We start from the raw sequence: 14,063 nt of genomic DNA, 5'->3' as shown, positions 1-14,063 counted from the left end.
GTCATGAGAAAAAACTCAAATCCAAGCTAAGGGATATTATACAACATACCTCTACACACCTCAGAACTGTCACGGCCATGAAAAACAAGGAGAAGACTGAGACTCCACCAAAGACCACAAAAGACCAAGGAGAAATGACAACTAAATCAATGTGGCATTCTGGACTAGATCTTGGAACAGAAAAAGACATTAATAGACAAACTGGTAATGGTGATATAAATGGTAATATACCACTGCTGGTTTCTTAGTTGTGATAAATACACTACAGTAATATACGATTATAACACTAGGGTAAGCTGAATCTTATACTACACCTTTGTAACTTCTCTGTAAATCCAGAGGTACTAAAAAATTAAAGAGTTTAGGGGCACATGGGTGGCTCAGTAGGCTAAGTGTCTGCCTTCAACTCAGGTCATGATCCCAGATTCCTGGGATCGGGCCCCACGTGGGGCTCCCTGCAAGTGGGGAGTCTACTTCTTCTCCCTTTGCCCCTCCCCCCTGCTTGTGCTCTCTCTCTCTCAAAATAAATAAAATCTTTAAAAAAAAACCCACAAAACTAAGAGTTTATAAAAAAGAAACTTACAGAGATCCAGATTAAATAATATGTAAAGCATCCTGTATCAAAATCACAAGATTTGTCATAAGTGTTCACTGCCATTAGCCCAGAGGATGTCTAACCTGCAGCCAGGGCAGCAGATCTCCCTCCCTTCCTCAGGAGAAGTGTTCTGTACTAAGCAGCAGTACCTCTAATCCCAACTGGCCATTTCCCATAAGTCCTTTGGGTGAAAAGATGATCAGGAAATAAAAGTCTGAACCCAGTACAAACAGTATTAAATTTATATGAATGCCTGTGAATAAAGGCGTTTCAAGGTTTTGGAATCTAGTTCATCTGACCAGATATTTAAGTCTCAGTAGGGAAAAAAAAAAAAAAAAAAACCCTGAATAAAAATAGATGGAAGGCCTTTAAAGGGCAAACCTTGCCAGTATCACACGTTCTCATTTAGGAGTAAGAATTTCTGGGTACCATAGGGTTTAAAAAAAAAAAATGTACATTTTGAAAAAGCACCCCGGTTGTTTGACAAAAGTGACCTATGAACTGGTTGACATGTGTGATTAAAAGGAGGCAATATTAAGATTTATAATGAAACACCTCAATATCTAGTGTAAGTCTGATATTTAATACTAAATTAATATTTAAACCGAGACTGTCTTTGGCAAACCAGGATGTATGGTCACCCTTAACTACGGACCTAATTTTGAAAAACACTGTTACATTGTTATAGAAGAAATACTATGTTGGCCTACTTCCTACTAATTAAAATTTTAATAATATAGAATCCAAAATGCAAGTCACATTCAGAATTTTACAAGACAGAAGACAGTGATAAAGTGAGGTACTTATTTGGTCTACAAAAATCTAAGCTATTAATGATATCATGTATAGAAACAATGGTGTATACATAAAAAAATGATTAGAAAGTAGTATGATTTTAACATAATCACTTCACATTGTAGATATGCCCATATGGATACAAATAAATGACTGAAGTCTGGCTCCGTATGTGCAGATTTTAAATTTGGAGCTATACTATGTACAAAAAATTGGGACTAGAGAATGACTGTCCAAAATAAAAAATTATAAACAAACTCCAAAAAGCTGGTAACTCAGTAAACAGCTTACCCAAAGAACATTTAAAATAGAAGACATTTTTGGGCACCTGGGTTGCTCAATCGGTTAAGCATCTGACTCTTGATTTTGGCTCAGGTCATCTCAAGGGTGGTGAGATTAAGCCCAGCTTCAGGCTCTGTGCTGGGCATGGAGCCTGCTTAAAATTCTCTCTCCCACTCTGTCCCTCCCACTACCCCCCACCTTGTTGGCACTCTCTCGCTCTCTCAAAATAAATACATAAGTGAGAGAGGACATTTAATTTTCAGTTCAATATGGTAATCCACAATGACAGGTTGAACTCTTATTAATAAAACATCTATTTTCTCAATAAAGTATGCAGATGTTTTATTAAATCTACACATAGGAAGGGCTTTAGATTTTTCTGAAACATTTACAACACATAAAATCTGGCTAGGCTGAAAGATTTCAGACTGTACGGTCACAGTAAACACAACCCCCTAGTGTTGATCTTCATTTCTATACACACGAAAAATATGTCTGACCAAAATCAAACCAAAACCTCCCCCAAAATGAAAAATCTAGCACAAATAAAGTCATTCAGATTCAGTAGTTTAAATACAGTATTTCAGTTACAGTTTGGTGCAACTATCACTGTAAAAGGCCTTGATATTAACTACAATTTAAAGCAGATGCCGTGTATTCCACATACTAATAAGAATGAAAAACAAGAGTCTTTTCTACTATACTCATTCTACACATATCTCAGGTTTGAACTCTGATGTGATTAACTGGCTCTGCAGTAGCCTTAATATAAAACCAAAGTGTTATCTCGTTCTGTTTATTGACCTAAGCATTTTTCATTTTAGTATTTTTTTTTTATATTAATAGCCAATTACTTCCCCCTTCCAATAACTTACACTACAGGAAGGTTTCAGAATGACAACCTTTTCCCTTTCACTCTTAAGTATTCTATATCCCTAAAATAGACCAACTGCAGGAAAAACAATGAGAAATGAAAAATCTCTTGCTGCCCTTAGACTGAGCTCTACACTCAAGAAACTCTTGAGTTGAGAAATTAAAAAAAAAAAAAGGGAAGAGGCAATATAAAAACCTCCTAAAATGTAGAAGAAATTAGACTAGTTTAGTTTTCTTTAATATCTTCTTTAATAAGACATTACAGCACACAACTGAGCCCCCAGTATGTCAGTTAAACATGGGGATGCAGATCCATAGGAATTAGAATGGAAACAAATGTAATCTTAACCCCATTCCTTTTGGCAATTAATGGAAATACAGAATACAAACGGACCAATTCTCTCTCAGTGTCTCAGATTTTATAGTCTTTGAAGACACCATAACAGTTTTATAATGAACTTTGCTGTGATCTGTTAAAGAATCTTCAAATTTAATAATGAGGATGCTTAAGAATTGTAGTTTTTCCCTTAGAGCAAATTTAACTCAACATAATAAAAAGGGATTGTACTAATAATCCTTATACGAAATATGAGAATTAACGTCTTATGCAAGATCAATGCAGCTAGTTTCCTATCACTGAGATATAAAGTTAAATATGGTGTCTTCAGCTGCTTATAAAAAAGGGTTAAATACAAGAACAAAAAGCTTTTATTCTGAATTACAGTCAGTAAAAATGAAAAAAAAAATTAACCAAAACTTGTGAATGGTTTTTAAATGATTTGTTACTAAATGTAAACATACATATGGTCAAAACTCTTTTAAAAACCTTTAAATTGTAATTTAACCAGAACTTTAATAATACCCACCACAAGCAATCAGGCAAATTCTAATGTTCTGGTACCAACATATTAGGAAATAACAGATATTAAATCTGAAACTTAGGAAATTAAATACATGAAAAAATGACTATTTTAAAGAAAGAATGTAATAGAAGTTGCTAAGAAACTATCGCCACTGAAGCTTTTCCTTGTAAATATCTTACTTAAAACTTACAGTGAAGTCAAACAAGGTGGGCAGAATATGCATAGCCACAAAACAAATGCAGTGATGAATTACAGCAGAAAGAGGGAATGCATTTTGTAATCCACAGGATCAGATTTGTGGCTCTAAGCAATTACCAGGAAATAGCTGAGTGTTCTTCCTATTATATTAACTTTAAAATTTAAACAGTTACAGCAGTTTCACTAGTAAGGTTAATAGTTGACAAAAGCAAATCAGAAGAACCCTAAAATTAATCTTCCTTAACTAGATAGGATTTACCGCATCCATCTGAACTAACCCATTTCCCCATCCTCAGAGCCAAAAGAATGTGGAGATTGGCCTATTTTAATCCTTTTCTAATTCAGACAGAAGTCATATTGTACAGTCTTTGATTTTAGGAACCAGCACAAAGTAAACTCCTAAAATCAACTATTCACTTACAAAGGAAAGGAGGGAGAAGGTTCTGGGCATTAACCCAGTGGCAAGTCATTCCAACCTTCCTGTTAATGAAAATCCATTCATAAAATTGGCCAAAACATTAGTAACTTCCAAAAAGTCCTTCAAAAATTGAGTTTTGACTTCCAATTAATGAACTTTGAATTTTGAAAGAATCTGGTATAATTTATGTAAGATAGAGCTTTACCAGTTCGCATATGATCCATCATATTTTTCATTCAATGACAGCCTTACTGATTTCGTTTATGGCATACACTTCAGAACCTAATCTTTCAGAAGGGCTCACTGAAAATCCAACGCATTAGGAATTTATCAGTCATCGACAGGGTAATCCTGGCTGGCAGCTATGGCCAGGTCATATGGCAAGTTGAAATATTCCAACCTCAAACACAGGAAACACTCAGAGGGGTAAATGACACATGATGGTAATATACTAAGGCAGCAGGTAAGTCATTCTTCACCTAGATCAACAGCTGCCAATAAAACTGTATGAATGAGTCTGTTCTAGTTTAGCTAATGAACCTGCCACTGAACTGAGAGAGGGAGATAAGAATTGCGCCTGCAATTCTAGTTGACGAATTCATTAGATTTTCATAAGGCAAATAATGTGGAAAGTTAGAACAGAATTTCTAAAACCATTTATCCTGTGATGTTGTAAAATCAAAGTACTACTTTATTAAATGAGTTATTTTACACAATATGAACATCAATATAATTACATTGTAAAAAAATTTTTTATAACAAGGATGGACTGATTTTCAGATTTCCAAATCAGAGTCAACTGTACATTTACACAGAATTGTCTTTGCATGAAGCCCAAAAGGGAACAGCATAAAAATGAGTGTTTCTGTAGCCCCTTTATTTTTGCTGATCAACAGTTTGTTAGAAAAGCAGCTGCAGGTTTGTTACCTAAGTTCTGAGACAGAAGAGTCAAAGGTGTCATGAATTCACCTATAAGACATAAATGAAATTGGCAGTGAATGTAAGCATTGCACAAATACAACTTATATGCATTTCAAATGTCTAAGAAAAATGCACCACATGTATAAGCTATCAAGTTAGTCTGACAGATCTGTCAATGATTTTATAAACAACAAATCTTTGATGAATTTACTTTAAAAAGAAATAATTATCTCACACCATCACCACCTTAGAGAAAACAAAAAACAGAAAACCAACCACACAATTATTTTCAAGCAACTCTTAAGTTTACACAGCGTGTGCCTCCATTCACCATGTGTCCTAATGCACTCAGAAGCTCTGTCAGACACCGGAAGTAAAATACCTGCACCAAGGCACTCAGGAACACTGCTCTGCATCACTTCTGGAAGCAAGACCCTCAAATGCCTTTGTAATAGTTATTTTCTTTAAGCTGGTAAGCCTCTTCCATTCTTGGACCAGAGTTGGCCAGCATCACCTCATCCCCCCATTTTGGGCTACAGTAGTAAAAACTTGGGTGTTTCAAAGGCATTGAGATGATCTGGTTTGGGAAAATGGGCTTTTAACAACTGTAAAGGGAAATATTAACTTAAAAAGGGGAAGCAATAAAATCTCAGCTGGAAAGTACACATTAATTTCACAGTCACAGAAGATAATTTTGGTCTTGTGTACAACCTTGACATTAACAAGGGAAAAGACAAAAGGTCAATTACCTGTAAACAACTTTATGCCTGAACATCAGCCAATTCTGGAGGAAGTGGAGTCTTAGGATGCTTGCTTTCAAAGTGCTGCTTGAAGGTCTTAGGGTCTGGCATTTGTGTCTAATTTAAAAAAATGTGGAAAAAAGAGACTTTATTCATGAAATAAAAATGCATTAACTTTTCAAATCCCGAGCCTGCTCAGGGTAGACAATTATCTCAAAACTCTTTCAAGTTCCTGCAACTAGTGGCTGGCAGATGAAAAAGGACCTTGCAACAAAGAGATTCCTAATATATCACCATATTTCACATACAAAGAAAAGGGTGGGTCACATAGAATTAAGTATTCTGCTTGTTCGATTAACAGCAAACAGATAACATCTACTTAACATGTTATGCTAAGCAGGTTACCTGAATTCTCACAGAACCTTCCTACAGTAATCCTAAATTAGTTCCTACTATCCTTCCTCATTTCACAGGATAAGGAAACTAAAACCTAGAGTGTAATTTGCCCAAGACCTCTTTTAACCTAGTACTAGTACTTCAGTTCTCAAATGCTACATTATACCAACTTCCGTAGGCAAGGACCTTCAATTATTTATTCTTTTGCCCATTCGATTACACAAAACATGAAATAAAAGCGTTTGCTGTTCCGTTCTGAGTTTTTAAATAGGTGAACCGCTCTAGTACTTTTAGGTCAAAGTATTTCTTCATCGGTAATTTAATGAAATTTACTTTTACCCTGCCTCTTTCCAAACAGAATCTAAAGTTGCTCGATTTCATTACTTTGAATGTATCAAAGCTCAGTATGAACAAGATATTTAATGTAATAGATTTCCTCTCTTAATGAGACCTTTTATGTAGTCAGGAACTTCTATTTCATCAGTAATGCCTTCACATGATGAACTTGTCTTACTGAGATCCTTTCCCACAACCCTACCCAGGTGTAGGGCTTTGGAAAAAAACACATTATTTATACATATGGTATATATACATGCATATGTATTTGACCAATCTCACTATGTATTTTTTCCTTTGGGACTTCTATTCACTAACTTCAAGGGTGCTGAGCTTAAACAAAAAAGCAAGAAAGAGACTCTGGCTTGGAATTTAAGAGAAACTTTTTTTTTTAGATTTTATTTGAGAGAGCGAGCGAGCAAGAGAGCACAAGCGGGGTGTGGGGGGCAGAGGGAGAGGCAGACTCCCCGCTGAGCAGGGAGCCCAAAACAGGGCTCAATCCCAGGACCCCGAGATCATGACCTGAGCAGAAGGCAGACACTTAACCGACTGAGCCACTCAGGCGCCCGAAGAAAAACTTCCTTGAAAGGCAATGTGGTATGAAAGGCAGAGGTGGGCTCTGGAACTTGACTGCCCGGGGTTCAGATCCCCGCTCTTCTCTGTACTAACTGGGGCACCTTGCACAAGTTATTTAATCCCCATGACTCAGTTTACTCTTTTGTAAAATGGGAATAACAAAAGTCCTTTATCTCAGGGTGGGTTGTGTGGATTAATGGGCTCATACATGTAAAACACCTGATAAGCACTCAATAGTAGTTGTTACGGCTATTCTTCAAATCTAACAAAACACATCAGTTCTAGGAAAAGCCCTCAATGTAAATATACTCCATATAGTTTTACAGACATCCCACTACGAATTTAGTGAAGAAAAAAGTCAACTCATAACAGTATCACTTATATCCTGCATACCTGTAAACCAAGAATGTAGATCTGATTTCCTTACAAAGTTCAAAGTGCAGTATCTGCCCTGAAGAAGACACCTTTTTTCTAAATGAGGAAAGGGACTTTGCTTTGTTCACTCCCTTTCCCTGACACCCAGAGAACTACGCCTGGCCATAGGAGCCATTCACAAAATTTTTGTTGAATAGACAACTGAAGATGGGACACCTAAAATAACCAGCTCGCCTATCTACTATTTTGCCATAGTTGCAAAATTGTAACCTATATAAACCAATGTCTAAGGAAAGAATTATCCACAGGAAAACTATGTCTTTCAATTCCCCTTACCCTACAAACAGTGCAGGTATATATTAAGGCAGCTTTGGCAGCAGCCTTTTGGTCATGCCCTTGTTTCTTCTTTTGTCCAGCTTGCTTTTTGGCATTTTTCTGCTGAGACTGAATCTTCTGCTGTCCACGAGCCATATCTAAAAACAGAAGTTGAGGCATTAGAGTGATTAATACAGAGTAACCTAAGTATGGTAACACTCTCAAGAGTTGAAGACTTAAGTTTTATAAGGTGTCTATCAAAATGTGTAGGTTTTCAAATTCTTGCATACAATGCTACTAGAGAATAAATTAGTACAACCACTGTGGGAATCTGGTAGTTGTCTACTACATAACCTACAATTCCACTCTCAGTATATATCTAACAGAAATACAAATGTACATATACATCCAAAGACAGTACAAGAAAGTTCAGAGCACCTGTTTCCAAAACTGGAACCAATCCAAATGCCAGTTACTAGTAAAATGGATACATAACTTATGGTAGATTTATACAATGGAACACTATGCTGCATTCAAAAAGAAACTATTGTTACAAGTAACAACATGGTTGTATCCAATGTTAAGGGAAAAAAGCCAGATATATAGGTTGTATAAAATTTAAAACAGGCAAAGCTAATCTAGGAGGTAGTGACTGGGGAAAAAAGGGCATGAGGATTTATGGGGTGGTGATATGTTCTATATCTTGATCTGGGTAATGCTTATACAGGTGTGCTCACTTTTAAAAAATTCATCAAGCTGTACCCCTGAGATTTGTGCACTCTGCTATATATAATCTTCAAAAATATACCAGAAAAGCTTAGTGCCTTTCCCCAAGCATTTGCTTGATCACTTTGCAAAGGTACTTTCCCTTTCCAGTACTCACTGTTGTGAATTAAGATTTTTACAACTTTAAAGAGAAATAAAGGCTGTCATCTAAAGCTTCTGAAGGAGATCCTAAGAGCAATGGAAAATGTTCTCTTAAATGCTCAGGTTCCATAAAACTACTGTGCTATCCTAAATCTTCCTAAAAAATTGGTCTTTGCAGGATTGCTGAAGAAATTAACAAATAAAATTAAATTAGTTTTCAGTTGAGAGAACAAACCTTGTAAAAAAGGTAAAGATACCTTTACAAAAATGAAAAGTACCACTTTTTACTGATAGTCTGAAATGAAGCTAAATGGATTAAAAATAATTAAGTTACTGAAAAAGTTACTTTTACTTCTTCATTAAAATTAAAGTCTTCTCAAACCAAAAAACAGACTCTTAACTATAGAGAACTGATGATTCCCAGAGGGGAGGTGGGTGAAATAGGGGGTGGGGATTGAAGAGTACACTTATCAGGATGAGCACTGAGTATGTAGAGAACTGTTCAATCACTATATTGTACACCTGAAACTAATATAACATTGTATGTTAAACTATACTGGAATTAAAATAAAATTTAAAAAATTAAAGTCTTCTATTAGACAACACAAGTTAAACCAGCTCATAGACAGTCTATGGGCCCCAACTACTTTTTAAATACATTGAAACTGGGTCCTAAGTAGAATTCCTATATATACCTTTGACCAGAACTACAATTAAGTTTTAAACTTTTAAATCATTGCAGGATATGAACATAATATGGATGTAGATCACCTTTACCAGAAAACAGGACTGGCTTTTTTCTGACTGGAACCCTAATCAGTTAATGGATATAAAGTCAAAACCTATTATAGAAACATATGAGCCTCTCCCAAAAAGAAAAAGCGTCCTGACAAAATAAATACACTGCTTGGACAAATTCCCCACTAGTATTTAACACAGAATAAAACAGAAGAGTATCAATACTTTTTAAGAAGCCAGTTGAATACTTTAACAAACTACAAAAATTCTTAGTATGCTAGCCTAGTATATTCCCAAATAATAGTAAATATTACCAGATGTTTTAGTCCTTGAAAATTAAACTTACATTTTAGTTTTTATAAAGCCAAATCTTTATTAATCCCAAGCCAAATGGTATGATTCTTTTTAAATGTATATTTAAGTACAAATGTTATGGCAAGCATACGGAACCTATTCCCACAGAAACAGATTTGGATACTTAAGTATGATTTGGATGATAACAGGTACATATCCCAATATTTTATAACATCTTTTATCAGTACCTTGTTAGAATAGTTTAGTCCTCTCATGCTTCTGAGCTCTTCTACACAATGTCTGCTACGCATGCTAACACTGATTTTGTGGGTAACCTCAATTGTTTTATGCCAATTCCAGAAGTTTCTTTGATAATTACAAGATATTAACTACTTCGATACCATTTGCACGCAGTGATCTGTACAATGTAATGAGATGCACATTATTTTTAACTTTTCCATTTAGGGCTTCTCCTAAAATATAATATTACACGATAGATTTAACCCATTTTCCATTGTCATCTAACAGTAACAAAACCATAAAAGCTTTAATAATAGACTGTGGTCGCTTATTCTTATTTTTAAAACAAAACTTAACACCCGGTAAAGGAAATCGAATCAACAGTCTAAACGCATGGGGTAGGCCCCCAACTTCTAACAACTCCCTGCATGGATTTCCTTTCTGAAAGCAGAAATGCAAACGAACAAGCCACCTGCTTTTGGACAGCTCAACTTTGGAATTGCTCTCAAGCCAATCGAATTTTCTACAAAACCTTAAGCACAACTTCTTAATTACACACGACAAACTGAGGGCCAACAAGTCATTTACAAATACCTTAAACGCAGGCTTTTAATTTAACTCTTCTTTAGTGTGGTTTTCCGAGAGGGATGCAAAGAGGGAAGTAGAACGAATAAAGAGTTCTAAAATGAAGAGCTCTTACAGGAGGCAACAAGTAAGCATTGCCCCCCAAAGACCCTCTTAAAACCAAAAACAACTGAGTAAGAAAAGCTTTGGGATCCAGGAAGTAGGATTATTTTCCATCTGAAACGAGGAGGCCCAGGCAGTGATCAACATCCTGACCCTAGCTTTTAACTACATCCTTTCGGGGAGGGAAGAGGAAAGCGCCAGGAGTAAGATCTGTTTCACCCAACACTTGACCGACCCCAGCTGCAGCCCGGACCACCTGCCTTCCCAGCCGGCCTCTCCCGCGTCGGGCAGCCCCTTCCTCGGCCCGGCCACACAGCCCCCACTGACCCGCCACTGCTCACAGACCCCGGCCCGAGACGCGCCTCCCGGAGGCTTTGGCTGCCCCAAACCCGGCCCCTTCGGCCACGGGGAGCCCGGGCCTCGAGAAACCGACCAGCTGCCGTCGCCGAGGGGTAAGGTTACCGCTCCGCGCCGCGGCCGGCCTGCAACCCGGCCACCTGCAGGGCCTGGCAGGCGCCCGAACTCTCCCTCCTGCCCGCGGCCCGCGCCGGGACAGGACGGGCCCGGCCGCCACCTGGGAGGCGGGGAGGCCGGCGGCCCCTCGCGACCCGCGGCGACCCCGCCGCCAGGCCCCCACCCCGGGTCCCGGACGTCCTGCGGCGTCAGCGCCGCCCCCACAGCCGCTCACCCGGGCTGGGACAGTCTTGCGTCGGAGAGACCGCGCAGCGCGAGAGGGCCGGGGGAGGTGGCCGGAGGGAGAGGAAGAGGGAGAGCGCCCAGCACCGCTTCGGCCTCCTCCACCCGCCAAGGAGGGGAAAGAGGAGAGCACAACAGCCCGCGCCTCGCACCCTCCGCCGCCGCCGCCACCGCCGCCGCCGCCGCCGCCGCCGCCGCCGCGCGCGCCCGCCGCCGCCTCAGCCTCGGGGGAGGCCACTATGCTCGTGCCCGCGCACGCCGCGCAGCTCTCCCAGTCGCCCCAGCGCCCTCCTGCTCCTCGCCGCCCACGCGCCTTCCTGCTGCGGCCGCCTCCCGCGCTCCTCCCCTGCTCGCACGCCTGCGCCCTTTCCGGTCGCGCGGGCCAATGGCAGCGCGCCCCTATTACATAAGCGCTAGGGGCGGGGCCTGGCGGCGACGGCGGCCCCTGTAAGACGGGAACTGCAGGGGACGTCGCCTTCTGTCCCTGGCGCTCACTCCCGACCCGCGTGCTCTATCTAGGCGGCTTCTGCCGGTCCTGGGAGCCGCGTGATCCCGGTGCTGCTGGGTGACTGCCCGCGGCGTGTTTCACAAGTCGCTTGGTGGCTTTCTCACTAGGGCGGCGGTCCGGCCTCGGCCCCCGCGTCCCTTCTCCCTCGCCTCCCGCCTCGCGGGCGCCCTCCTATGCAGCGGCCCGGGGACAGGCCCGGAGGGGTGCACCAGCGCCGCTGCGGCGTGGGGCACCGGGGAGCCCGCCACACGGACGCACCACCACCGCCGCCCCCGCCCTCGCCCCCAGTGCGGCCAGCGGGCCCAGTGGACCCTGATAGGGCCGCGCAGCCTTTGTTCTCTCACCGGCCGACCCCCAATCTCGTTCTCATGGAAACTCCGGTTATTTTTACCAATCTGGGGTTTTTAGTGAGTTCAGGATTCCAGCCTGACTGTCTCAGTGTTGCTGGCTAGGTTACCCCGACCGTTTTAGCTGAATATTGACAATATACAGAGTTACTAACATTTGGGAAATGGTTAAGTTGACTTTTTTTTTTTTTTCCTGGTCTCTCTTGATTTACAGGCCATGACCGCCAACTTACAATATGTGATTAAGAACGATTGCGATTGGGGCGCCTGGGTGGCTCAGTGGTTGGGCGTCTGCCTTCGGCTCAGGTAAAACAAACAAACAAAAAACAAAACCCAAAACGACTGCGATTGTAATCTGATTATCTGGAAATGACATTTTAGACATTGGCTTTATTCTCTCTCTCCTGCCCCTCCTACCCCACCACACACATTGGTTTCTAATTAGATTTATCAGTAACAAGGAAAAGGGAAGCTTTTGCATTTGATGTTCTCACCTTGCGGATAGCGTCCACGCTCCCACTTGCCTGTCAGCGCCCAGGAGAAGCTAGTTTAATATAATACATCCCAAGTTAGCCGGTCGTTTAGAATAACTGGGAAGGAGTTAGTGGCTTGTCGCATTTGGGTGGCGTACAGTGATCTGGTTGTTAAGTCTTTTCCTTATCCTCATTTCAGCCTCGTTTACCTTTCACACCTCTCCCATACTGCAGTTTTAAATTATATGTTTAAATTTCATTGATCTCTCCAGTATTGAGTTGCAAGCTCATTTTCATCACTGTATTTCCAGTGTCTAGCAGTGTGCTAAACATTGTACGCACTGATTAAATGGATATTGACCGAATGAACTGGAAGTATCTAAAGAAATAAAAACTTTTGACATATGAAACTCTAGCTTAGCAAATAGTCACCATAACTATAATAACTGTATTAACTTGGCTAATAGGGGTATGAGGTACTTAGAAAGTCTAGACACAGGAAATCCAACCAGCTCTGTTCGTCTAGCCATGAATCAGTGTGGGCAGTGGAAAGGGAGAGAGAAATTTGGTGGGCTGAGGTAAGTCAACTGGAGAGGTGATTTTTGCTGTGAAGTGATATTACTATGCCTCTTGTTACCGAGGCCTAGTGGTAAATGGTAAAAATATCCATTTAAGCCAGTGTTTCTTAAAATTCTGCCTTATACCACCTTTGAGAATTTGGCAAAACTAAGGACTTTGCCCCTGGAAAGTTCGTATATATAAAAACTTATCTCCATTGGCAGAGTTTCTCAACCTTGGCACTACTGACGCTTTGGGCTAGATCGTTTGTTGTTATGGGGGCCTGTCCTAGGTATTGTAGGATGTTTGGCAACATTTCTGTCCTGTACCCTTTTGATGTCAGTAACTCTCTCCAGTTGTGACAAACAAAAAATGTCTCCATACCTTTCCAAACGTCCTCTGGGGGTCAAAATCTGCCGTTTGAAAACTGCTGCCTAGAGGATATGGTATGATGATAACTTTATATGTTGGTTAGGGCATTTGAAATACAAAGGGAAAAAAGGAATGGATAAGATTCAGCATCTGAGATGAAAGGCGGATGAATTAGCATAAATACCAGCTGGTGTCCTACTTATTCTATAGAAATATGACAGCAAATGGGATATGAACGCCTTAGAAGGATTTTTATACACATTGCTGGTTTTAATTGTGAATGCTGCAGTATTTCTACCGATTGGTTCTCTTCTACCTTTTTTTTTTTTTTTTAAGGATTTTATTTATTTATTTGACAGAGAGAGACAGCGAGAGAGGGAACACAAGCAGGGGGAGTGGGAGAGGGAGAAGCAGGCTTCCTGCCGAGCAGGGAGCCCGATGCGGGGCTCGATCCCAGGACCCTGGCGTCATGACCTGAGTCGAAGGCAGACACTTAACGACTGAGCCACCCAGGCACCCCGTTCTCGTCTACCTTTAGACAATTACTTTAGGTTAGTATGCAATAGGCATGTGCCTGTTTTCAAACCAAAATCAACATCA

At 40.5% G+C, this 14,063-nt stretch overlaps 1 protein-coding gene across 3 annotated transcripts; it reads right to left on the bottom strand.

Annotated features, from left to right (window-relative positions):
* Nucleotides 1-4,680: 4,680 nt before the first annotated feature.
* On the bottom strand, nucleotides 4,681-11,394 carry ZNF706 (zinc finger protein 706). 3 transcript variants are annotated; one of them, XM_028112229.2, is made up of 4 exons: nucleotides 11,198-11,394; nucleotides 7,705-7,841; nucleotides 5,695-5,802; nucleotides 4,681-4,993 (listed from the first exon to the last, which is right to left on the bottom strand). In XM_028112229.2, the coding sequence occupies exons 2-3, from the start codon at nucleotides 7,837-7,839 to the stop codon at nucleotides 5,707-5,709; spliced, it is 231 nt and encodes a 76-aa protein (XP_027968030.1). In that variant the 5' UTR covers nucleotides 7,840-7,841; nucleotides 11,198-11,394; the 3' UTR covers nucleotides 4,681-4,993; nucleotides 5,695-5,706. The 3 variants fall into 3 exon arrangements, with proteins under 3 accessions (XP_027968030.1, XP_027968045.1, XP_027968037.1); XM_028112244.2 differs by lacking the exon at nucleotides 11,198-11,394 and adding an exon at nucleotides 10,417-10,923; XM_028112236.2 differs by lacking the exon at nucleotides 11,198-11,394 and adding an exon at nucleotides 9,831-10,375.
* Nucleotides 11,395-14,063: the final 2,669 nt, after the last annotated feature.

The sequence above is a fragment of the Eumetopias jubatus genome, unplaced genomic scaffold, assembly GCF_037043125.1.
Source record: "Eumetopias jubatus isolate StellerSeaLion01/CBP00866 unplaced genomic scaffold, mEumJub1_p1.0 scaffold_4, whole genome shotgun sequence".
In the NCBI taxonomy this organism is placed as follows: domain Eukaryota; kingdom Metazoa; phylum Chordata; class Mammalia; order Carnivora; family Otariidae; genus Eumetopias; species Eumetopias jubatus.
The sequence above is the reverse complement of the archived record's forward strand: the minus strand, read 5'-3'. Positions and strand labels throughout refer to the sequence as shown.

Excerpts from the sequence above, each read along its gene's own strand:
- ZNF706 (XM_028112229.2), bottom strand. The coding sequence starts at position 7,839 with ATGGCTCGTGGACAGCAGAAGATTCAGTCTCAGCAGAAAAATGCCAAA. Across the intron at positions 5,803-7,704 it reads ATACCTGCACTGTTTGTAGG|ACACAAATGCCAGACCCTAA; the intron begins GTAAGGGGAATT and ends TTTTTAAATTAG.